This window comes from Miniopterus schreibersii (genome assembly GCF_964146895.1).
Source record: "Miniopterus schreibersii genome assembly, chromosome: 12".
NCBI lineage: Eukaryota > Metazoa > Chordata > Mammalia > Chiroptera > Miniopteridae > Miniopterus > Miniopterus schreibersii.
Window position 1 is genome coordinate 8718281 of NC_138112.1, and position 26345 is coordinate 8744625.

Consider the following 26345-nt stretch of genomic DNA (forward strand, 5'->3'; position numbering starts at 1 on the left):
TCCTCTCAGAACCTCATAGATGGCAGGGCCATGGCAGAATTCAGGCATCCTTGGGTCAAAAATCTTATGATTATACTACTAACCTTTATATGTTTGAACTTCCCTCCATGTGTATTAGGATGGAGTAAAGGTTTATAAACAGGGGAAAGACATGATCAGATCTGTGTATGTCCCAGATATAAACTAGTCTCCTTCACCCTTCAGATCCAGATAAAATCAAACCTCCATGTCTTGTCTGGGGGGGTACTATGTCTTTTTGAGGACTTATGTGAAAGATCAGGGGATCTTTGTTCTTATGGTTACCTCAGCCTCTAGGCTCCACATCTGATATACTAGTACTGTTTTGGTGTCTTCTCGCTATTGTGTACCTGCTACTACTGTTCTGTATCTCACTAACTCAAACACAAAACCTAGAACTTTGATTTTATTGTCACAATGTAAACCCTCCCATGTGGCATTTGTAGGTATGGAACTAACGAGGTAGGGTTTGTGATGTTGACAATAACTCTTCAAGAAAATTGAGCCCTGGGCAGTATGGCTTAGTTGGTTGGAGCACTGTCCAGTATACTGAAAGGTTGCAGGTTTGATCCCTGGTCAGGGTACATGCAGAAGGCAACCAATCAATGTTTCTCTCCCCCCGCCTTCTCCCTTCCCCTCTTTCTAAAATCAATAAGCATATTCTCAGATGAGAATTGAAAGAAAGAAAGAAAGAAAGAAAGAAAGAAAGAAAGAAAGAAAGAAAGAAAGAAAGAAAGAAAGAAAGAAAGAAAGAAGAAAGAAGGGAGGGAGGGAGGGAGGGAGGGAGGGAGGGAGGGAGGGAGGGAGGGAGGGAGGGAGGGAGGGAGGGAGGGAGGGAGGGAGGGAAGAAAGAAAGAAAGAAAGAAAGAAAGAAAGAAAGAAAGAAAGAAAGAAAGAAAGAAAGAAAGAAAGAGAAGAAAGAAAAAGAGAGAGAGAGAGAGAGAGAGGAGAGAGGGAGAGGGAGAGGGAAGGGAGGGAGGGAGGAAGGGAGGGAGAAAATTGAGAAGAAACTGACTCTGTTGGTGCATGACTGCTCAGTGAGCCTGATAATGAATTCACAGTTGCTTCTGAAAGACATGTCTGGGGGGGTTTTCTCCAGCGATGTGCAACATGCAGAGAGAGCATGGATCTGGCCCAGGACTGGAATTCAACAGAGGGCAGGTGTATAACAGAAGGAAAGGAGTACAAGGGATTTTGAGAGTGTTGGGAAGAGTGTGGCTTAAGTGACAGACCTAGGCTGATTTGGGCTATTAGTAAAAACTGGTGGGGTTTAGAAATGTGGAGATTAAATGGTCTCTAGTGCCACCTGTTGCCCAACTAAATGAAGAACTACCAATTTTTCATTAATTCAGAGGAAGAACTATACACCTGGAGATTAGAAGACATGCCTGATTTTAGCAATGTCCTTCAAAACAACAGCCTGCCAAGGCCGAGTTGGGGGCAGGGTGGGAGGTGGTCATGGGTGGTTCAACTGCAGTGGCGTCTGCTATGGACTGCAGGGACAGCCAGTCTAAAAGAAGCTGTCGAACATGACACAGCTGGCTTCCTGTACTCTGCGAGCACCTGGGGAGCAGTGGTAACAGGCAGGCTGTGACAGGACAAACCAGGTGCTTTTCAGATCTGTATTCTACTACCTATGACTACTGGTATTTCTTCTGCCAGGTGTGAGGATCTCTGTCACCACCTATCCCGTTCTGGTTTTCTTTCATGCATTCTCGTTACCTAGAGGAAGATGTATCCAGTAAATACAAATTTAAAACTCTCTTCAAAAGGTTGTAGCAACACTTGCTTAATGTTTTCAAGGAAGAGCCCTAAGAAAATAGAAAACCACCGTTCTCTCTTGAAGTCTGTTTTTAATAGAAATGTGGTTAAATTTCTATGGTTTGGAAGGTAAGGTGCCCCTTTTGGTCTCTCTTGTGCAGAGCACATTCATTTTAAACCCAGGCCCCAGACCTCGTGGTTCTTCCTCAGGTGGGTACGAAGGTGCCGTGAAACCCATAAGGCATTTGCACGGGCACCTCTGCTCGGCCCAGCTCTTCAAAGTTCTTGGCATCCAAGACGAGGAGGAAGTTGCTTTTATTCTAGAAAAGGAAAGACAACACTGAAAATTCTTGGGTTTTTCCTATCAGAACTATGCCTCTGTCCACTGCGCTGAAACTTCTAGGGGAGCGGGCACGTCTTCCTCCTGCTCGTGCCCACCCCAGCGCCTGGCCGAGTGGCCCACGCACCACTCACTAGTGCTCGCTTCGCCGCATTGCTGAACTGCACTGAAAAGGAAACTACGGCTCAAGGAGTTCACACCTAGACTGCAAAAATCACACTGCTTATATCACCTTCGTAGGATCTCCTTGAGTTTAAGGATCTTTTTAACCTGTTCCTTTTCGGTTTCCTAAGAGACACAGGAATTCTTTCTCCCACATTAGAAAGGCCTGCCTCCGTTCTGTGTTACTTGAGAGCTGCTCACAGGTAGCATTGCAGGGCAGACCGAGACTTGCCCTGGTATGATTACAGGGGTGGTGCGTGTGTGGCATGAGGGCGAACCCCTCCTAAGCCCATGGCGGCCCTGTCGAACTGATCGGAGCACATTTCTCACCAAGCCCTTTAAAAAGCTTAGAATTCTACACCCCAGGAGCCACTATGAATTAATCAAAGCTGGTTCTCAAGGGGAACCTATTTGCCACAGCATTGCCCCAGACGAGAAGTTAGATATTATTGAGACACCAGGTCAGGGCTTACCACATAAGACTGTTCGGCCACTCAGTTGAAACTGGCAGCACAGACGGTGGTGTGAATATTAGACTAGAAGTCAGAAGACTGGGACCTTAAGTTACACATTCCATGTGTGTAAATGGCATCCCACAAAGTTGTTTTGATGACTAAATAAGATCATCTGTATGAAAGTAGTTTGTAAATGCATTCCTATGCAAATATAAATTATTATAGTTCTACAAATGGAAATTTAGACCAATAAAAAGTATGGATTATGATAAAAGAGTACATAAGTGGTAAGGAAAGGAAGAAAAGAGCGAAGGTGCCACATTACAATCAAAATAAACTATTGGCAGCGTCATCAAGTAAAACCCTCAAAAGGCTCAGAGTCACTTTTCTTTATGACTGGTGACAGGGAAACACATTTACCTGGTTGGGGGTGATCACCACGGAAAGAATAACCCCCCCATCTTCTTCACTGGTCCCTGGTACTGGAACAAAAACAGGTTCTGCAGGATAAAAGCCATCTTCTCTCCAAACCTGTAAGACCCCAAAAAAGTATTTGATAGAAGGCTAGTTATGAACTGGAAGCTTCCAATAGCTTTTTTTTTTTTTTTTTTTTACCTCCCAGCATAAATTTGGCTGTCAATATAATATTCCAACAGTAAAAAAAAAAAAAAAGTCAGGCATATTGAGTTGAATATAGGGTGGAGAGAGGGAGCTTTCACAGCTGCCAGCTTCCATCATCTCAAACACAACTTGTGAAATTATCGTTTCCCACCAACCTGAAATACAGGTATGCTGACAGTCTTAGCCCTGTGATCTCTCTCAAAACAAAATCAAGCACAGAATTCTTTTTCTGGGCTGTGGTTCACTAAGATTCCCTAAAGAGAACACACACCTACCTAAGCAACCGCATGCTTCTCGCACTTAATAAAGCTAACTGGCTGAGCTGCTTAAATATTAAAGAATCTCAGAAGCTACCTTAAACAAAACAGACTCATTCCGAGGGCAGACCAGTTCTTTTCAGAGCTTAGAGAAGAAAAGGGATTTTCATTACCTTCAGTGTCTTGTTTACCACGTCAACCTTGACCAGAGAATCCCCTACCAAATGCTGAAAGCCACAGCCGTAGAAGAAACGATACTTTTTGCCGCTGACTTGGCCGTAGTTAATCTGGGGAAATTCAATACCTCCTTCCAAGTTCTCGGGATATAGATTCTCATAAGTGCACCAAATCTGAAAAGTTCCCAAAAGGATTTACAGTGGTTGCTTAATTCTCACTTTCTTCAGGTAGGTCCACGAGGGGGCTAATACTCTGCAGGAGTTTCTGACAGGGCTTAGAAACAGAGGCCCTATGGAATTTTTTATACTGGTCCTCCTTCCATCATGGGTATAAATGCATAAAAGATGATCAGGTCTTGTGACTCAGCTTACAGGAGGTAATACCAGTGCACTTTTTATTTTACTGAAGCTAAGACATCAACAGCTATGCCATGATATGCTTGTGATGAGCACAGATTATCTAAAAGACAGGGATGGGTGATACCAATCTCAAATTTCTAAACATTTTACAACCATTAGAAAGTTGCATGTATCTGTTTCAAAACACGAAAGGCGTCGGTAAGCACAGTGCTCACTCCCAACCAGAATTCTGCGGCTCTTGCGCAAGCAGCATAACAGGGCCTGCCCCTGCTCAGCTGAACGTGATGACACCTACTGCACACCGCGCACCAGACGTTGTGAGAACGGGCAATGAGTAAAAAAACCACTAAAATTCAAAGTCTTGGTCTAATGTCTGTTCGTAGCCTACCTTGCCATCAGCCTGCTTTGTAGCACTGGCCGAAGAATAGGACAGGGGGCTGAGGTTCTCTCCCTCGGGGGCATCCAAACTGACATGCAAGGGCAAAACAAACCTTCGAGGGAAAGATGTGGCTGCTGAATTATAGACCTGTGCAGGAGAGAGAAATGAACAGATGAGGAAATTGTCATTCAGAGAATAACTGCATGCCCCAATAATTTCAATCCAGGCAACATTATTGGCAATCCTAAGTAACTGCATAAATGATCGTTTTCATTCGTTCATTTATACAACGAATACCTGTTGAGTACCTACTACAGGTACTGTTTTAGACACTGGGAATACAGCAGTGAACAAAAAACCTCTGGCCTCATGCAACTTACAGTCTAGTGTAGAAAGCATGATAATAAATAATAAAATACGTGTTATTTAATTAGTGTCAAAAAAACAAATGATTATATAGCCCATGGTCTGATGGTGATAAGTGCCATAAAGAAACATACTGCAGGGTAAGGAACTACCCAGTAATAAGGGCTTCTTCCTTCTTTGGGTTTGGTCAGGATAGACCTCTACAAAGAAAAGGGTTAACTTAGGTAGGCCTGGGTTGCTCAAACCTTGCACATTCTCAAGAAAGACCTGTTTTCATGCTAGCCCGTGTCTGGAAACTGAGCTCTTTCTTGGATCATTCTGTCTGATAAAAGTATTTTGCCTGCCTGAGGCCTTGAGTCACACTGTACTCATTTATCCAGATAGTTTATGCTGATGATGTGATTTATAATGAGCCCCTGCTTTCTCTATGGGGTCTGGAGCTTCAGGAACTGAGGTTACCCATGTAGGGACTGTATGTCCATGTGCAGATCCCCACAAAAACCCTGGACAGCCAGATGCATGCTTCCAAGGACTCAGTTTCCTCCACACTCCACCCCCTGCACCTTTTCCTTTCGCCCGTTTTTCTGGAACCTGTGAGTCCTCCTAGTGAATTATCAAGGGAATGGTCCTAGGGATCCCCCAACACAGCCTCTCTGCTGTATTGATGATGTTTAAGTAATAGACCCTTCCAACAATAAGAATGCTTTAGCGCCGCCAGCGTGGCTCAGGGGCTGAGAGTCAGTCTGTGAACCAGGAGGTCACAGTTCGGTTCCAGTCAGGGCACCTGCAGGGTGCGGGCTCGATCCCCAGTAGGCAGCCGATCAGTGACTCTCTCTCATCATTGATGTTTCTGTCTCTCTCCCCCTCTCCCTTCCTCTCTCTGAGATAAAGAAAAACATACATTTTTAAAAGAATGCTTTAAGTACACTTTTCTCCCTTAAAATCTTGTAAGATGGAGAACAAACTGCCATTCCCCCCTTTTCCTAACCCATGTTATTTCCATCCCATGCAGAAATGTTTCTACTGAGTTTTTAAGCTGCACAAAGAGTTGGCTTTTTAAAAATTACTCTTAAGTTTATTTAAATTTTTTTTCTTTTGTAAAACCATAGCTGAACAAAAAGACATCCAATAATGGTAACTTAGGTCATGTGGATCAACTGTCCCATTGAGAAAAGCTGGACAAAATGTTTAAAACAGCTGTTTGAAGGCACTGGTGAGCTAAAAAGGCAGTAAGGAAAAAACGGGTGGAGATTTGGGAGGAGATAAGCTAGATATCGGGGGCACTTTTCCCCCTGAGGACATAAGCTGCTTTTAGGAAAAGGCAGCTGAAAGGCTGAGAAAAATCAAGCAATTTTTTTACTAAACTTTTTTATTCTGAGATCACTGCAGATCCACATGCAGTTGTAAGAATACAGAAAAACAACTGATTACAAAATGGGCGAAGGACTGAAAGAAATATCTTTCATCAAAGATACACAAATGGACAATAAGTACATGACAAGATACTCAACATCATTAGTCATTGAGGAAATGCGTATCAAAGCCACAATGAGACAGCGCTTCATGCTCATTAGGATGGCTGTTATAAGAAAATTTTTGAAAGAAAAACAGAAAATAAGTGTTGGTGAGAACATGAAGAAACTGGAACCCTTGTGCCTTTCTGATGGGAATGTAAAATTGTGCAGCTGCTGTGGAAAACAGTTTCACAGTTCCTCAAAAGTTAAACATAGAATTGTCATATGAGCCAGCAATTCTAGGTATATAGCAAAGAGAATTGAAAGCAGGGGCCCAAATAGATACTTGCATACCAGTGTCCTTAACAGCATTACTCACAGCAGCCAAAGAAATCCAAGTACCCACCAACAGATAGACAATAAAATGCAGAGTGTGTATGTATAACTCCATTATTCCTCCTTTATGAGGAATGAGATTCTCAAACTAAAAAGCTTCTGCACAGCAAAAGAAACCATCCACAAAACGAAAAGGGAGCCCACTGTATGGAAGAACATATTTGCCAATGATACATTGGATAAGCAGTTAATTTCCAAAATATATAAAGAACTCATACACTCAACAAAAGGAAGACAAACAATCCAATTTAAAAATGGGCAAAGGACCTGAATAGACACTTCGCCAAAGAGGACATAGAGATGGCCAAGAGATACATGAGAAAATGCTCAACATCAGTAAGCATCAGAGAGATGCAAATTAAAACCACAATGAAGTATCACTTCACACCTGCCAGAATGACTCCATCAACAAACCAATAAACAAGTGCTGGCGAGGGTGTGGAGAAAGGGGAGCCCTGGTGCACTGCTGGTGGGAATGCAGACTGGTGCAGCCACTATGGAAAATAGTATGGAGGTTCCTCAAACAAAAGGAAATGTGTATCAAATGGAGCTGATTCTTATATATCCTAAGAATCCACAAACACCAGTCAGAAAGAACATATGCAGCCCTATGTTCATAGCAGCACAGTTTACAATAGCCAAGATCTGGAAGCAGCCAAGTGCCCGTCAGTAGATGAGTGGATAAAAAAGCTGTGGCAGCCCTAGCTGTTTTTGCTCAGTAGTTAGAGCATCAGTCCAGGGACTGAAGGGTCCTGGGTTCGATTCTGGCCAAGGGCACGTACCTCAGTTGTAGGCTGGATCCCCAGCTCTGGTTGGGGCAAGTGAGAGATACAACCAATCAATGTGTCTCTCTCACCTCAATGTTTCTTTCTCTCTCCCTCTCTCTTTCTCTCTCTGCCCCCCCCCCCACCCTGTCACTCTATGAAAAGCAATGGAAAAAATATCCTCGGGTGAGGATTAAAACAGACAGACAGACAGACAAAAGCTGTGGCACATCTACACAATAGAATACTACGCAACTGTAAAAAAAGAATCTCTTACCTTTTGAGACAGCGTGGATGGACCTGGAGAGTATTATATTATGCTAAGTGAAATAAGCCAGTCAGAGAAAGACAAATATCACATGATCTCACTTATGAGTAGAATCTAAAGAACAAAATAAACTGACGAACAAAACAGGTCCAGAGGTATGGATGCATGGAACAGAATAACAGATTTCAGTGGGGGGGTGGGAGGGACAGGAAGAGATTAACCAAAGAACATATATGCATAAACCATGGCCACAGACAATAGCATGAGGAAGGCCTGGGGTGGGGTGGGGATTGGGTGAAGGGGGGCAAAAATGGAGAAAATGGGAGACATCTATAATACTGTCAACAATAAAATAAAATTTTTCAGAAAAAGAATGAGATTCTGATACATGTTACAACATGGATGACCTTAAAAAGATTACTGAATGAAATAAGCCAGACACGAAAGAACAAATCTTGTATGATTCCAGTTATATGAGCCAGCTAGAATAGGCAAATTTATAGAAACAAAAAGTAGAATAGAGGCTACCAAGCACTGGGGAGAGGGGGGAACAGGGAGCTGTTATTTAAGGGGTGCAGTGTTTCTGTTTGCAATGATGAAAAAGTTCTGGAAATGAACAGTGATGATGGTTGCGTAACATTGTTAAAGTACTTAATGCCACTTAATTGCACACCTAAAATAGTTAAAGTAGTAAATATTGTGTTATGTATATTTTACCACATAAAAAAAGAAATAATGCATCCTTCATCCATTTTTACCAATTATAATGTCTATCATAACCACAGTACAATATCACAACTGGGAGATTTATATTGACATAATCCACTAAGTTTATTCCGATTGCACCAGTTAACATGCATTCATGTATGTGTGTTTAGTTCTATGCAATTCTATCACAATGTAAATTCATGTGACCACCACCACACTCAAGATACAGAACAGTTCCATCACCACAAGGATCCTTCATGCTAGCTCCCCTTTTATAAGAAGAGAGCCACACCAACTCCACCACCACTTGACCCTAATGAGAAAAGATTTTGATAGTTTTGAGGAGCTAGGGAGACAAAAGTTCAAAGTCAAGATCTACCAATAAGGGGAAGCCCTGAAAAACCTCTAGCTGTTTGGGTCAAGACCCCTTAGGCCTACACCCTAGGAGTAAAAATAAATAAGAAATAGTACGGCTCATGCAGGGACTGTATCCTGCTTCAAATTATCTCAAGCCCTGTAACCAGATTAAGACTATCAGGGCCCTGACTGGGTCGCCCAGTTGGTTGGAGCATCATCCTATACACAAAAGGTTTGGGGTTCAATTCCTGGTCAGGGAACATACCTACATTTCAGGTTCAAACCCCAGTAGGGGCAGGCACGGGAGGCAATGACCAATGTTTCTCTCTCACATCTATGTGTGTCCCTCTCTCCCTTCCCCTCTCTCTATAATAAATTTTTAAAAAAACAAAAAACACATATCCTCGGGTGAGGATTTAAAAAAAAAAAGAATATCTGGAATTATCAACAAAACAAAAAGACAACCTACACCTTTTCCTGTGGGAGCCACTGGGTAGAGAAGAGTGTGGCCTCCTCTCCCCGCCATGGTGTGTGCTTGTCCACTGATTTCCATGTACTCCGAAAAGGGAGAAACATCTGGCAAAAATGTCACTTTGTCTGCTGTGTTCAAGGCTCCCATTTGACCAGATATCATGAACTTTGTTCACACCAACTTGTGCAAAAACAATAGACAGCCCTATGCTGCCAGTGAACTGGCAGGTCATAGACCGGTGCTGAGTCTTGGGTGCTGGCAGAGCAGTGGCTCGAATTCCCAGAGTCCAAGGTGGTGGAACTCAACGTTCTGGCCAGGGTGCTTTTGGAAATATGTGTTGTGGGGGCCGCATGTTTGCACCAACCAAAACCTGGCGCCATTGGCACTGCAGAGTGAACACAACACAGGAACGAAATGCCATCTGCTCTGCCCTGGCTGCCTCAGCCTTACCAGCGCTGGTCATGTCTAAAGGTCATCATACTGAGGAAGTTCCTGAACTTCCTTTGGTGGTTGAAAATAAAGTTGAAGGCTACACCAAAACCAAGGAGGCTGTTTTGCTTCTTAAGAAACATAAGGCCTGGAATGATATAAAAAGGTCTATGCCTCACAGCGAATGAGAGCTGGCAAAGGCAAAATGAGAAACCGTCATCGTATCCAGCGCAGGGGACCTTGTATCATCTATAACGAGACCAACAGCATCATCAAAGCCTTCAGAATCACCCCTGGAATTACTCTGCTTAATGTAAGCAAACGAAACATTTTGAAACTTGCTCCTGGTGGGCATGTGGGCATTTCTGCGTTTGCACTGGAAGTGTTTTCCGCAGATTAGATGAGCTGTATAGCACCTGGCGTAAAGCTGCCTCCCCCAAGGGTAACCACAACCTTCCCGTGCACACAATGCTCAGTACAGACCTGAGCAGAATCTTGAAAAGCACAGAGATCCAAACAGCCCTGCGAGCACCACGCAAGAAGATCCATGGCAGGGTCCTGAAGAAGAACCCCCTGAAGAGCCTGAGAGTCATGTTGAAGCTAAGCCAGCATGCAAAGGCCATGCGCCGGAGCACCAATCCTCGCCAGCCGAGAACCACAGGCCCCCGGCGGATGAAGCAGCTGCAGCGCTAGAAGCCAAATCAGACGAGATGGGGCCCCAGGCAAGAAGCCTTGGTGGGGAAGGGAGGAAAGAAGGCTGTTGGTGTTAAGAAGCAGAAGAAGCCTTTGGTGGGAAAGAAGGCTGCAGCTCCCAAGAAGCCAGCAGCTGAGAAGAATCCGCAGAAAAGAACCCGCCACAGAAGCAAAGAAGCCTGTGGCATAAACTTAAACTCGTTTATTCCATAAGGGTCAAATCACTCTGGACAGCGAATTTTGAATTAAAAAATGATGAAAGGCAGTGGGGGGGGGGGGGGAAGACAACCTACTAAACAGGAGAAGGTACTCACCAATAATACATCTGATAAGGGGTTAATATTCAAAATTGATAAAGAACTCAGACAACTCAACACCAGAAAAACAACCCAATTAAAAAGTGGGCAGAAGACCTGAATAGATCCTTCCAAACAGGACACACAGGTGGCCAACAGACATGAAAAGTTGCTCAACACCACTAATCATCAGAGAAATGCAAATCAAAACCACTGTGAGATATCACCGTACACCTGTGAGAGTGACTGCCATCAATAAGTCAAGGAGCAAGTGTTGGTGAGGGTGCAGAGAAAGAGGAGCCCTCGGGCAATGCTGGTGGGAATGCAGTTTGGTACAACCTCTATGGAAGCAGTGTGAAGGCGCCTCAAAAAATTTAAAATGGAACTTCCTTATGACCCAGAGGTTCCACTTCTGGGTATATATGTGAAGAAACCCAAAACATTAATTCAAAGAATATATGCACCCCTGCGCTCATTGCAGTATTATTTACAATAGCCAAGATATGGAAGCAGCCCAAGTGCCCATCAGTAGATGAGTGGGTAAAAAGCTGTGGGACATAAATATACAATGAAATAATACTTGGCCATAAAAAAGAATGAAATCTTGCCATTTGTGACAGCACGGATGGACCTAGAGGGTATTAGCTAAGTGAAATAAGCCAGTCAGAGAAAGACAAATACCAGATATCACTTATATGTGGAATCTAATGAACAAAAACAGAAACAGACTTACAGTTACAGAGAACAAACTTGTGGAGGCCAGAGGGAAGGGGTGTTGGGGGATGGGGTAAACAAAGGTGATGGGATTAAGAAATACTAATAGGTAGTTACCAAATAAACATGGGATGTAAGGTGCAGCACAGGGACTAGTCAGCAACATTGTAATAACTGCCTATGGTTCCAGGTGGGCACCTGCATTATCAGAGGGTACACTTTGTAACCTATATGGGTGCCTATCTGCTATGCTGTACTCCAGAAACTAATACACCAAAGTGTTGAATGCAAACTATAATCCTAAAATAAAAATTTTTTAAAAAGAATATCTGGAATTGATAATGTACCCTAGCCATCTACCAGAAGCAAGTGAAAATGTTATTTAAGGGAAGAAAACATCATCCCGGGTCTCAAATATTCCTACAATTCCTAAACACAATGTTCTGTATGTGATAAAAATTAACAGGCAAATAAGATGGCAAGGGGGTGTGATTAAAAAACAGTAATACTAAGATAAACAACAGATGATAGAAACAAAGCCACAGGGGATCCAGATAATAGAACCATCAGACTTTAACTATTCTGAATATGTTGAAGAAAATTGTTTTACATCGAGAATTGTAGCAGAGAACTAGAAATTATAAAAAAAAACAAAAACACAAATCAAAATTCTAGAAACTGAAAATGCAACGAGTTGAAGAAATTAGTGGCTAAAAACAATTTATATTACATAACCCCAGGGAAAATTTACCTTGGACTCAAGATCAGAAAAAAGTGAAATCCTTCAGCTAGACGGACTGATACACTTCATCAGAGAATTAAGGTTATGGTCCATTTTGCCATTCCTTCCAGTAAATTTAAATATGTTAGTGCTCAAGTGTAATAAGCATCTAATCACAGTGCTTCAAAACACACCTCTTGGCTTCCTTTAACGTGCTTTCTATTAGGTGTTAAGTAAGTACTTCAAATTATTTTTAAGTATTAAATAAATAAGCGACAAAGCTGTGTCTTTAAAATCATTCTCCCTCCTTACTTGCCAAAGAGACAAGAGAAATAGCTAATTCCAAAGCCAAAACCAGAAGTTGGCAAGTTCAAAATTATTTTGACGACACCTGACAACTCAAAGGTGCTTACCTGATCAAGCTCTTTCCCAGCTTTCCTAAGATTCTGTAGTTGGTAAATTTCTAGGGATCTTCCATCATCTTGACAGCACAGATCAATTACAACACAACCCTGGTCCTCAAAAGCATTGATTTGATGAAAAGTAACAAAAGGTTTACTGCAGTATTTCCCTGGAAGAAGCTGCAGGGAAAATACAAACATGAAAAAGAGACATTTTCTCTTATTTTCATTTTTTCCATTAGGGAACAGATGCACCAAGCTCAAATTAAGAAGATTCCCACCCCATCCCCCCGCATTACATGACAGGCCACGTAAGTGCCAAAGAAGAATTTGAAATGTAGAAGCAAATATGCTTTGATTTAAGCATTGCTTGCTTAAGTCATCTCTCACCTCATATTAATCAACAAACTAGAGCTGTTTAATACAGACCAATTAACTGTTACAACTCACTTAGAAGTCCTCATGAAATATGGTCCAGCGTTTTCAAGGACAGATAATTCCTGGACTCTACATGGTTAAATAGAAAACACTGCTATTAAGTAACTTATGATATATTTAAGTGATTAATTCTTTAAAAAATGCATTATTAAAATGGAATTTTTGTAATAAAATTACAGTACAGTAAATTTAGGATACTCTCTCTTTAGAGAAGGGGAAAATAAACAAATAAAATAGTGCTATTAACCAGGAGTATAGAAAGATATTTAACCGATGTGCTTTGGACTTTAGTAGGAGTATCATATTTACATATCAAGAAGTTGTAGAAGCAACTGATTAAAGTGTCATTGCAAAAGTTACAGAAGACCTTTGGCTGAACAACATCCTCTTTTGCAAATATTATGATGTGGAAAAACCCATGCTAAGAGGGTTTCTAGATGTCATTTAAATGAATCAGATAATTTAATGGATAAAGCCATTTCCTACAATGCTCTAATATGCTAAATGCACTGTATTAATTAATAAGTAGCTAGCCCTACCTATGGAAGGAGGTAATATCCTTGATTAAGAGTCATGCAAGTAGCCCGAGCCAGTTTGGCTCAGTGGTTAGAGCGTAGGCCCACGGACTGAAGGGTCCCAGGTTCGACTGCGGCCAAGGGCACATACCTTGGTTGCAGTCTCCATCCCTGTTGGGGCCAGTGTGGGAGGCAACAGATCGATGTGTCTGTCTTGTCTGTCTGTCTCCCCCCCTCCCCCCACTCTCTCTGAAAAGCAATGGAAAAACATCCTTGGGTAAGGGTAAGAATTAAAAAAAAAAAAGAGTCATGCAACTAATGCCCAGTGAAGGTAACATCAACCAAATGGAAACTTGCCTTTGTTTCCAGTCACTTTCACAATAAACATACTCAAAATACTGACCTCTCCACTGCACTTATTCACCACGTGAAACCGTGTGGTGCACTGGGGTTCCCAGCTTATTCCATCTGAAATGGCCTTTCCCTGAATCTTACAAGTGAGGATTTTCCACAGATTCATCTTGAGAGGTTGTTCAATGAAGATTATATAGTTCTCTGTCATTCCTAAAAGGTTCCAGCAAACATGAAAATGTTACCTGGTGAACTAGAGTTGTCTGAAATGTGACAGTTATGGGGACATGTCTGAACGCTGGCACACAGGACTGCTGACCTAGACAAGGCGAGCAAGAGTCAGTTCTTCACTGTTTCCCAGCTTTGTTATACAGATTTCCTGTTCTTACATAAAAAAGAGAACTGCTTAGAGCAGTTTGGGTTGAGATCCTCAACTAGCTTTTTTTATCGTTTTTTTCTTTCTCTTAAAATTGTTTTGGTTTAGAAACAAAGTAAAGAAGCATAATATGAAAGTGTGATTTATGATCTGAATGCTTATTTCATAGTCCTTTTGGTATTTATACTGAGGTAAGGATCCAGGAGCAGACTAACTATAAAGGTATAGAATGCAGAAGATAACTATTCTAAGAAAAGGCTGAAGCAATCTATATAGAATATGAATTTCCCCCAAAAAATATAGTCAAGATCTTTTCATGTATTATTATTTGTGGCCTTTAAAGTTACCTAAAATTTTGAATCCTGTCAATTAACTGTTATGGTCAAATGGTTTTTTTTCAATTAAGACTTTTCCTTTTTAGAGCTGTTTTAGGATCACAATAAAATTGAGGGGGAAGTATACAAATTTCTCATATACCCCGTCCCTACACCTGCATAGCCTCTGCATTATTGGCACCCCCACCAGAGTGGTACGTTTCTTATAATTGATGAACCTACATTGACACATTATAATCACCCAAAGCCCATAGTTTACATTACAGTTTATTCTTGATGTTGTCAATTAATTTTTTAGTAACTGCTTGCACTAAAATAATTACCCTTTCAAGCAGTCAGTTGGCTAGGGTAAGAACCATAATAAACTTAACTGGTATTAAAATGCAACCTTGGTCTCATTGTCACCATACTCAGATAAACTGTATTAACATAGTACTTGCCAAAGCTAGTCCCTCTGCTACAGTGACAGTAAAGCAGGCCCCATGCAATCTGCGTCATCTCTTGGACTCACCAAAGCTATGGTAGTAAGAAGGTTTCAATCTCTCCGCAGAAGCAATGGAACATATCACTTGGGCTCCATGGATTGTATCCCCAAGGTCCGCCTTCTCTGGAGGAACCCGAATAATATTATAGCAGGAACCTGGAAAACAGAAAGTTTTGTCTTAACTGTTTTACATACATTCTAAGAATAAAAGATAACCCTTGCATTTATGGACTAGGCAAAAGCAGTTAAGAGATGTATGCAATATGCATGATACCTATATTTCATGAAGGGTTATTTCAAACAGACTTAGGTATCAAACATATATGAACTTTATGAAAGTAATTAGTAAGGTTTTGAAACAACACACACAAAGTAATCCACCAACAGTTTATTATATTTTAATGTTCTCAGACAGTTACCTCTCTCTCCCTGAAGCTGAACTCAATCTCTACTTAATAAGAAAAATAAGGTAACAGCCAGGAATACTCTCAAATTCTATTTGTCCCTCTCCCCACCCCCCAACCCCAACAACTACGATCTCCATTTGCATCCATGTCCAAATCCTTCCCTCCAGGTTGCTTTAGGCCCCATCTCATCCTGTCTCATTAATATTGATTCATGCAATCATCCATCTGACTATTACTACTTCTTTAAGAATCAACTCAGGTACCCACCCACTCCTCAGGTAGCCTTCCCTGAATCTTCCCCACCCCAAAGTCACTTGGTGCCCCTCCTCTATGCCCGGATAATCTCTTATATAGCCTAGCACTATTATAATTATCTACTTGCTTGTCTGCTTCTACTGGGATAAGCAGATCAACAACCAGAGCTTTGCAAGAGCAGACTTATCTGCTTCACCTACACATTCTCAGTACCAAGAAAAGATTTCGCATTTAGTAAGTACACTAAAAATAACTATTGATGTATTGACCAACAACATGTCTGTTAAATCATTCAATAAATGAATAAATGTCGAGGTCATATTAAATTATCTTCCTGGCAGTATTAGAATTGCCAGCGTAGGTCCTGAAGAACTTGGGGAACTTAGAGTATTTTGCAACCATGAAGCTTCTTTTGGAACAAGATACCTATACAGTTCTCTAGTCATTTATTCAACAACTACTTGTTGGGTTTCAACTATATTCCAGGCACTCTTCTAAGTGTCATAAGTACCATATTCTAGACACTTATATATAGCAGTGTACAAAATGGACCAAAGACTTTTCTTTTATAAAGCTCAAGTTCTAATGACTCTTACAATAAGTAAAAATATAATGCATCAGATGATGATAAGAACTGTAATGGAAAATAAACCAGGAAATGGGGATCCGGAGTAAGTGTATAGGGATGGGTGCTGTTATTTACAATTTTAAATATGGTGGTCTGGGAAGAGTTCACTAAGAAGATGACATTTGAGTAAAGATCTGAAGAAGGTGAGGAAGAAAGTCTTGGAGATGTCTGGGAGAAATGACTTCCAAGAGGAAAGAAGAACAAATGCAGAGTCTCGGCCAACAGTAAGTTTAGAGTATTCAAGTACACAGCAGCAAGGAGGCCAGTGTGGCCCTGTCATATTGAGCAAGGAGAACAGTCTAGATGCTGTGGAGTGGGTTAAAAAATAATGGATGAGCCCTGGCCGGTGTGAATGGATTGGTTGGAGCTTCATCTCGTGGACCAAAGGGTCGTGGGTTCCATCCCCAGTTGGTGCAAGGACATGACTGCCAAACCATGTTTCTCTCTCACATCGTTGTTTCTCTCTCTCCCTTCCTCTCTCTCTAAAATCAATAAAAATGTATCCTAGGGTGAGGATTTTTTTAAAAATCAAAAAAAGGGAGCGACTGATATGCTGAGAATAAACTTAAGTGGGATAAGGGCAGAAGCAAGGAGATCAGTTAAGAAGCTATTATAATAATTCAAATGAGGGAGGTGGTGGCTCAGACCAGAGTTGTGGCCACGGGGTGATATGAGGTGGCTGGATTTTAGATATATTTTGAAGGAATTTTTGAAGTTACTTTTTCACCAATTGAATGTGGACGTGACAGACAGAGATATAAAGGATGATTCCAAAGTTACTGTCCTGAGAAATTGGAAGGATAGAGTTAATATCAACTGAGGTGAAAAATATTTTAAGCAGAGAAAGTGTAGGGGAAAAGATGAGTCTGGTTTTAGACAAGTTAATTTTGTAATGCCTAGTAGACATCCTAGTAAAAACAGTGAGCAAGCACTTAGATATAAAGTACTGGGGAGGTCTAGCTTGGGGATACAGATGTGTTTTGAGAGCTCATGTTACATAAAACATCATGATTTCATACAGTGATGGGTTATAAAAGAATTAAAAGTCGCCCGGCCGGGCATGGCTCAGCGGTTAAGCGTCGACCCAGGATCCAGGCGATCAGGGTTCGATTCCCGGTCAGGGCACATGCCCAGGTTGTGGGCTGCAGCCGATCAATGACTCTCTCATCATTGATGTTTCTATCTCTCTCTCCCTCTCCTTTCCTCTCTCTGAAATCAATAAAGATATATTTTTTAAAAAAAAAAAAGAATTAAAAGTCAAGTTCCATAGTTCCAAGAGTACAAAGTGATTATATATTTTACAATATTACTAAAAACTGGTTTGATTAATTGTTCTAGAAATTTTTTATTAATTTTAAAAAGCCTTTTTAAATATCTGGAAAAACTAAAACAATTAAAAGCCTTTTACTTACTAAAGTTAGAAATCACTAGCAAGCACTTTATTATAATAAGAATCTCTAAATTTCACCAAAACTAATCCTAGGTTGTTGAGCTCCCTGCAGCTACATGTACATTTGAGTTCCAGTTCAAACACCCCTCACCAAGCCAAATAATCAAGCAAAAAAAGAAAAAGCAAATCCAGTTTCAGTTGAGATTAAAAGATAAAAGAATTTCCTGTCTCGGCACTTGGATAATTGACGATTACTCAATTCACTAAATTTAAACACTACTAGTTGATGAACTGTTCTAATTGCAAGTCATGATGGCATGAGAAAGGCTGACAGACACCCAAGAAACACTCAGCAGAGAAATGTCCAGAAGAATGACCTCTGCCCAGTACTGTGAGCCTAACTCTGGAGACTCTTCAGGACTTTCTAAACAGCACCCTGAGGTGACATAACCAGCACAGCTTCTGATAATGGATGGTAGGGTTTCTCAAAGACCCAGAGGCCACCTGTGCCAAAATCACCTGGGGCCTTGTTAAAATGCACCAAGGGGTGAGGGAGTTGTAAATTCTTGGCCCCTTTTCAGGTCTACTGAACCACAATCTCTGAATATGAAATGCAGTAATCTACATGGCTAGGAAGCATTCCAGATGATTCTTAGACACACCACAGGCTGAGACAGATGGATCTAATGACTATGTTAGAAAATATAATTCAGAATGGTTAAACAGTATTTCTATTATGAACAAGTTGCAGTTATCCACTTGATTAACAGAGATAATTTATTAAGAAATGGATTTTTGTAGTGATCAAAAAAGATAAATGGACAAAAAACTGCTGAGTCAGTATATTCATTTGCTGAAACATTCTACCTAGAAAGGATGTTTGCTGCTTCCTGTTACAGCTTTGAAGAATACATTCCTACTGAGGTCAGGTAATAAAGAAGAGAGAGAGCTGGGTACCCCATCTCTACTTGAGCCAGTAAAAAACAACCCTTCAGTATTAATTTTCATATACACTCACATGTATAAATATGGAGAGGTAGAGATGAACAACTCACAAAGCCAATTGTCCACCTAAGTTACACACTAACCTGTTCAAAAGTTTTATAGGTTATAGATGAAAGACTGATTGACAGCTAAGATAGTCAGAAATATCTGATACTTAAACACGTTCCTTTCAAACAGAGACATGTGTACTCAGATATAGGAAGGTAAATGTGCATGTCCCTGACTTGTCTGTACTCAGAGATGAATAATTATTAAGGTGGCCTAACAGAGTGTGTGTTTCAGACTTGGTGCCAAGTCTGGTTTTAGACACCTAGGAGGTTGCCTAAGCAAGTATCTTAAACCTTCCTAAGGTTCACTGCCCTTGTCTGTAAAATGGAGCAATAATAGTACCTTTCTCAAAGAGGTGTTATAGGATTAAATGACAAAATATATAGAAAAATGCTTAACACCAGCACATACTAAGCATTCAGTAAATGTTAGCTCTCATTATTAGCTATTAGAACTTTCTGGAGCAAATTAGTGGGCAGTTGGGGAAGTATGTGGATGACCAGGAAAGAGATGTGATCTACGTGGTTGTAAATGCAACAACAGCAACATAACCTTAATTTACTTTGTAGTTATTATTCCCATTATAAAAATAAATTACACCCTAGGTGATAGACAAGGTATCTTCCCTATATCTTTGCTGCAGAATTCTACATTTCTTAAACTTATAACATGCACTTTGTAAAAATTCAAGTTTGAGAAATGCATATTGAAAATCCCTACAATGCTTGTGAGCCAAAAAGCACAATGGAACCTAAAAATGTGAGTGATGCTGAGGTCAAATAGGAAATCAGCTGCTAAGAATATTGCAAAAGGACCACAGAGTACATACTCAGTGATAAATGATGCACATTACATTCAGTAATGCACTTCGGAGATTTTTCTCTGAACCTTTCAAATGAAGTTTCATGTGTTTACATTTTCACCTTAATGGAACCCCAGGAAGAGAGTTAATTCCTAATTATTTCTAAAAAGACCTCCATCCACTTTACCATGTAGCCCATAGGAGTTCCCCATGTTGTATGCAGTTCCATCTGGGTCATAGTGAGGATGTGCAGTTGCTCCATTCACAGCAATGAATTTGCTCCAGTCTACCTGCAAATTTAAGACCATCAGAGACTTTTAACTGTTATACGGGCAGATCTCTATTTAGATGCATAGATAGTAAAGATGTGTCAAATACCTTAAAATAAGGTATGAAAACTATGCCTAGGCCCTCATATCTCACCTCTGAGAAATCAAAATCATTTTTCCTATTAAAGAAAAATAAACTAAGGCCAAAAAAAAACCAACCCCCCCCCACTAACAAACAAAAAATGGGCAAAAATTATTATCCGATAAGAGTAATTTCCACCACCCCCCCCAAGATCATAGGACAGTTCAAAAGAATAAGAATTAAAATTAAAATTCTGGGCACGCCCTCCCTCTCAGGGGTACACCCCCACCCCTTCCCTGCCCCTGTCTTCCCTCAGGCACCTTGCCTTCGCCTTTCCCAAGGGCCGTTCTGCTGCTTCTGTAACTTGTTTCCTGAGCCTGTGCAGCCCAGCTGGCTCACTTCTACTACCTCTGTAACTTTCTAAATAAACTTTCTCTTATATAAAAATAAAATTAAAATTCTGGTCCAAAATTTTACTTAACTTTTAAAGTGTTAAGCAAAAGCATGGGTCTAAACGATCTCCAGTCCAATTCAGCCTGTAGCCAGGAAGAACATGAGCTGGCCAAAGTAAATCTGTACCATTCTCTTTCTCCCTTACCCCAGGACTAAGGAAGAAGTCTAGGATTAAGGAAAACCAACCCCACAGGTCATTCTAATCAGGAGAGAGGGTGCATAGTGGGTAATTTTGGTTTTGTTTGGTTAAGGTTCCAATTTCTTATTCAGATACCTACTACACTGAAAAGTATTTGAATGGAAAGAAATTTGGGGGTCTATATTATTCCTTTTTTAACCTATATTTTACCTTTTCTGTTTTTTCCAGGGTTTCAATGTCCACTTTATTCATAAAGTTGACCTCGGTACTAACGTAGTAATCACCCTTGTACTGCACATAGTTGACATTGGTGTTGTCACTTATTGCTGAAACCAAACCTCAGAGTTATTGAAGCACCACAAGAGGAGGGAGGTAGCAGTTTAAACATCCTCTCATACCAAAAAAAATTGCAAGATTTATATAGATTGTCATATATCATAACAATTTAAATAATCATCATTGCCCAGATGGCATGGCTCAGTGGTTGAGCATTGACCTAGGATCCAGGAGATCGCAGTTCAATTCCCGGTCAGGGCACAGGCCCAGGTTGTGGGCTCGATCCCTGGCAGGGGGGCGTGCAGGAGGCAGCCGATCAATGACTCTCTCTCATCATTGATATTTCTGTCTCTCTCCCTCTCCCTTCCTCTCTCTGAAATCAATAAAAAATATATTAAAAATAATAATAATAAAAATCATTATCACCTGCAAATTCTGGGTACATTAGTAGCCACTTACTAGGCATTTCAAATTTGGACAGGAAACGTTCAAAAACATTCTTGCATGGGTCGGGGAGAGCCAGTGTGCCAAATTCTGAGACCACAATTCGATTATGAAGACTGTTGGCCTTGTAGGAATCACTCTGTAGAAACTTGCTCCGATATGTCACCGTGCCCTTCTCCATCCTAAACTGGTGAAGCAAAGCCATTCCATCAAACCAGTGGTTGTACCTTCAAATAGGAGCAAAAATAGAAAACAAATATTAGTAAGAAAAACATGAGATCAAAATGAGAGATTTCAAATATAGATAGATAAGGAAATGGCATGGGTTCCTAGCACAGCCTAATTAGTTAGAGAACCTGAAATGAAGGGATGATAGCTTAGATACATCCTGGATACAATAGGGAAGAGCCACTTACCTTCTCCTGAGCCTAACTCCCTGTCAAAAACCTCACAGTCAGAGGGCTTAAGAAAAATCCTAAGCTGGTGACTGCTAAAATAATTCTGATCTTTACTTTTGACAAGGAGGAAATTCTGAGATGTCCTAAGTTAAATTATAGCAGGCCAGAGGGTAGAAGGAAGAGACAAGAAGGGGTTAATCTGTTAACTTCAGGGCAAAACTAACAAAAGACTGCTCACATTCCTGTGTGTAAGTGGGAACTTTGAATTAACTTCCAGGTGGCTATTTTCATCGATATCTAACAGAGACTAGCCAGGCATCAATCACCCCACTGGAGGAGCCTCTGCTTCTTGCTTACACAGGAACTTTTCACAACCAATCCATAGAAGCAAATACAAACTCTACCCATCCCAGAACTGAGCCTCCTTCGCCTAATCCCACCCGCCTTATCTGTAGCCAATGTAAATTCTTTCTAAACAATTGACACTTTCTTCCCCCTACCTGATGTATACAAAAGCCCTTCAACTCCAGGACAGCAGGCATGGTTGTCTTTTCCACCTAGCTGTGCTGATTGTTTAGACTTCATGCCCCAGAACCTGGTCTTTCTTGCTAGCAATGGCCCAATAAATCCTTTCTTTTAAAAAGGCTTTCAGCAGAAGTTCTTTGTTTTATACCCTATAGCCAAGAGAACAGCATAAGGGGATATGGAATGCTTGACATCTCACATATTAAAATCGGTTTCTAAGCTTTTAGAAATCATTATCTCCATATCTTAGATGTATTACCTTGTTCATTTACTTTAAAATTTTTCAGATTTATCAAAATTATGCAAAAGTGTGTGTGTGTGTGTATGTACACATATATACATGTATGCAGGCACACCTATACACACAATCCTTATATAAATATACGTATATATAATATATACATGTGTGTATGAGAGAATGTGTGAGTATAGATATATGTTAAAGTATCCATCATGTTCTGTTTTCTTGAGTATTGTTATAAGGAATGGATGTTGAATTTTGTCAAAAGTTTGTCAACATTTATGGAGCTTATCCTATAATTAGTTTTCCTGAGACCTATTAATATGGCATATGATATTAATGGATTTCCAAATGATGAACCTACCTTGCATTCTTGGAAATAATCCTACCTAGTCATAGTGAATTATATTTGTAATGTAGTATTAGATTCTGTTTGTTAATAAAATATTTATTAGTACTATGTATTTTGTACTTTTTCAAGATATTCATGAACAATATGAATAAATAACACTGGGTTTTTTTGCACCATCTTTCTCATATATAGATATCAATATTATCTTTGCTTCAAAAAAAGAAATGGGGAGTTTCCTTTCATTTTCAATTCTCTGAAATAATGTCTGGAGCATTAAGACTACCTAATATTTGAAGGTTTGGGAGAATTTCCCCTTGAAATAACTGGGGCCTGGTACTTTTGAGAAATAGTTCCTTAATGAGTTTCTCTTTTCCTCTACAAAAATCAATCTGTTTAAACTTTCTCTATCAGTTTTGGTAATCTGTATTCCCCCAGGAAATTAGCTATTTCGTCAAGGTTATCATCTGTATTTGCATAGAAACCTGAAAAGTCTCTTGCAATTTTTTCTGTTTCAATGTCTGCTTCCCCACTGTCATTTCTTATTTTTGTGCTTCCTCCTCTTGTTCTTTATCATGTTAGATACTTTTTCTAATTTTAAAAATATTTTTCAAAAACATTAAGAACAAACTAGTTTCAATAATTATTCCTATTCTGGTCTAAATCCCTCTAAAACCATGATATGTAGAACCAAACACAAAATACTCTGGGTATAAAACCAGACACTCAGCTTCCTCAATTAAGACATTTCATATTCTTGCCCTGCCAGTGTTGCTCAGTGGTTAGAGCGTCAGCCCACACACCGAAGGGCCGTGGGTTCAATTCCTGGTCAAGGGCATGTACCTGGGTTGCAGGTTCATCCCTGGCCTAGATTGGGGCTTATGCGGGAGGCAACCAATTGATGTGTCTCTCTCACATTGATTTTTTTCTCTCTCCCCGCTCCTTCTATTCTCTCCAAAAAATCAATGGAAAAAATATCCTTAGATGAAGATTAAAAAAATAAAAATTAAAAAATATTGCATATTCTTTTCTTTCCTTCCTAGTTTTCTTTGTTACCATCTCATATTTTTGACCCATATTGAGCTGTCAACAAAAATCCCTAAGTAATTTTAATACATTCTGCTGTTAAGCCACATCTTTCATCCTTGTGCTTGTAAAATGTGTTTTCTTCACCCGCATCTACTTTTAATAATTTTTAACTTCTTAGATTCCATCTCCCAAGTTCCTTGCAGACCTTGTCATTTCATGCAATTCATTTATTCAAATCAACCAACACTGCCAGGAACTGTGCCAAACCCAGTGCTTACAGGCACATAAATAACTATGCCACAAGTGATCGCTGCAGCAAAGGACAAATGTTACAAATGCTATTCATGCACAGAAGGAGCAACAGGATGGAAGGATGTGGGCGTTAGGAAGGGTCAAGAGGGAAGGAAACATTTGGCTGGTTCGCTAAGGATGTTTGCCAGGTGGTGAGGAGAAGGGCATCCTAGAGACAGGTGATAAAAAAAAGAGCTATGAAGAAGGCCTATGGTGCCCTGGAGGAATCGCCAGTTAATAAATTAGTATGTGGGCAGAGCCATCAGTGGCAGGCAATGATGATGGAGGAATAGGTCAGCACAAGGCCTACCAGCACTTAGACTTAGGGCTTAAAGACCCTCAGCAGGAAAGCCTGGAGTCTGTAAGCAGGAGAGTGAGACCCGCACCTTAGAAAAGTCACTCTGGACACAGAGTAGCACATGGGATAGAAAGAGGGACATCCAGATTTGGAGAAACCCATGAGGGGACAAGGCAACAATCCCAGACAGAGCAGATGAGAGCCTAAACTGAAGCAATATAGTTAGAAAAGCACAAATTCCAGAAACAACTCAGAGGTGACTGATAGGATGTGGGCAGTGACAAAAAGAGAGGGTCCAAAAAGTCATGCCTGAATGACTGGCTGATGATGATGCTTTAACTGAGATGGAGAATGCGTGGCCTAAGAGCAAGTATTGGGGAAAAGAAATAGTTCAGTTTTGAAAAGAGTCTGAGCTCTTTGTAAAACATAAAAGCATCAGGGGAAAGTTGGCAAAATACAGGCCTAGAGCACAAGAGATGGGAGCGGGCAGGCGGTACACGTGTGAGAGCATCTGTGTGTGACAGGTACAGCCATAGGTGCAAATGAGAGATAATAACTACCATCCACTGAGCACTAACTACACGCCGGTACTGTGCTAAGCACTTTACCACATCTTTTCATATATTTTTATCTTTCTCTCTCTCTCTCTCTCTCTCTCTCTCTCTCTCTCTCTCATATACACACTAATCCTGCAAGAAACTATCGTCCCCATTTCACACACATGGAAACCAAGGTCAGAGCAACAACAAACCCAGGGTCACAGGACTCATAAGTGTCAGAACAAGAATCTGAACTCAATGCCAACTCCAAATCCTGGGCTTGCTTACAAGTGAACTGCAAGAAGTTACCTGGCAGGAAAGGGAGTGGGGAGAGGGCACTGAAGGGAAAGAAGAGATTAAAAATGCACTAAGTGGCAATTTTTGTCAGCTATTGAAAGAGGCACTTTATATGCCTGTCTCCTTTACTCTTCATACCGAGCCATTAGAATTGATATTATTGGCCCCATTTTCCATATGGGAAACTTGCTCAAGATCATAGCGCTGAGAAGTGATGAAAATGGATTTGAACCCGCTCCACCATACTCCAAAGAATACATTATTTCTATGATACCGAAGAAAGCATACAATGAGAGAAGAGAAGGGACCACTCAGGGCAGAGGATGGGATATGTCAACCATCAGCATTAAAGGAGCAAGTGACGTGAAACGAGCAACAACAAAAATTATTCTAGAACACGCAACCAGAAGGGTAGAGGAAATATGGGAATCAGGGGTGAGAGAATTTTAAGACAGGTGGTCAATAAGGACAAATGCTGTACAACAGCCTGCCTGAGGGCTCAGGAGCCCATTTCACTGAATAATGCACAGGCCTTGGAGACCTTCAGGAACAGATGCTGTCGAGTGGTGGGGTGAAAAGTCAGATGGCAGTGAACCGAGAAGACCTCAGAGAATATGAAACCAGAAGCGGTGAGGGGAGGGACAGGGGAGCTGGAGAGGAAGGTGGAACAGAGAATGAGGGTGTTGTAGGACGAGAGGACACTTGCTGGCCGAGATGGGGTCAGTGAAGGGGAACAGACACAAGGGGAGGAAAGTGATTGACCAGCAGGCTCCAGAGGCGGGGAAGTGGGCCCCTTCCTCCTCTGATCAGGAGGAGGCAGGGTGGGGACTACACACGGTAGGTACCTGGGGAGATTTGGAGGCGGGCAAGTGAGGGCGGGGGGGAGGGGGGGTGGTGTAATGGAAGTGACCGACTGCGGGATCTGCACGGGGAGAAGAAACGAAAGGGGAGCTGATGAACAGGACAGAGAAGAGTAGGAGAGAACCTGATGGGACTGAACATAAGCTTAATGGGAATGGAGGAGTTGGAGACTGCGATGTTAAGCAGAGAGCAGAGTTTCAGAGTTCAGGATTTCAAGGGCAGGGCAATTCTGTGCAGTAAGTTCCAGGATAT

At 41.0% G+C, this 26345-nt stretch overlaps 1 protein-coding gene and 1 pseudogene across 3 annotated transcripts in view; one reads left to right on the top strand and one right to left on the bottom strand.

The window, feature by feature from the left end:
* Positions 1-1855: 1855 nt before the first annotated feature.
* Positions 1856-26345, bottom strand: part of BCO2 (beta-carotene oxygenase 2) — a 42715-nt gene continuing 18225 nt past the window's right edge. For both annotated transcript variants that reach the window (XM_081154360.1, XM_081154361.1), the window contains 10 exons: positions 21281-21492; positions 20756-20871; positions 19790-19892; positions 15095-15223; positions 13925-14085; positions 12581-12748; positions 4539-4676; positions 3788-3964; positions 3157-3267; positions 1856-2099 (listed from right to left, as the gene is read on the bottom strand). In XM_081154360.1, the coding sequence (XP_081010486.1) occupies positions 1986-2099; positions 3157-3267; positions 3788-3964; positions 4539-4676; positions 12581-12748; positions 13925-14085; positions 15095-15223; positions 19790-19892; positions 20756-20871; positions 21281-21492 (1429 nt within the window). In that variant the 3' untranslated portion in view covers positions 1856-1985. The remainder of the gene's footprint in view (positions 2100-3156; positions 3268-3787; positions 3965-4538; positions 4677-12580; positions 12749-13924; positions 14086-15094; positions 15224-19789; positions 19893-20755; positions 20872-21280; positions 21493-26345) is intronic.
* On the top strand, positions 9352-10626 carry LOC308565665 (large ribosomal subunit protein uL4 pseudogene; annotated as a pseudogene). Its single transcript has one exon. The product of its transcript is annotated as a large ribosomal subunit protein uL4 pseudogene (transcript).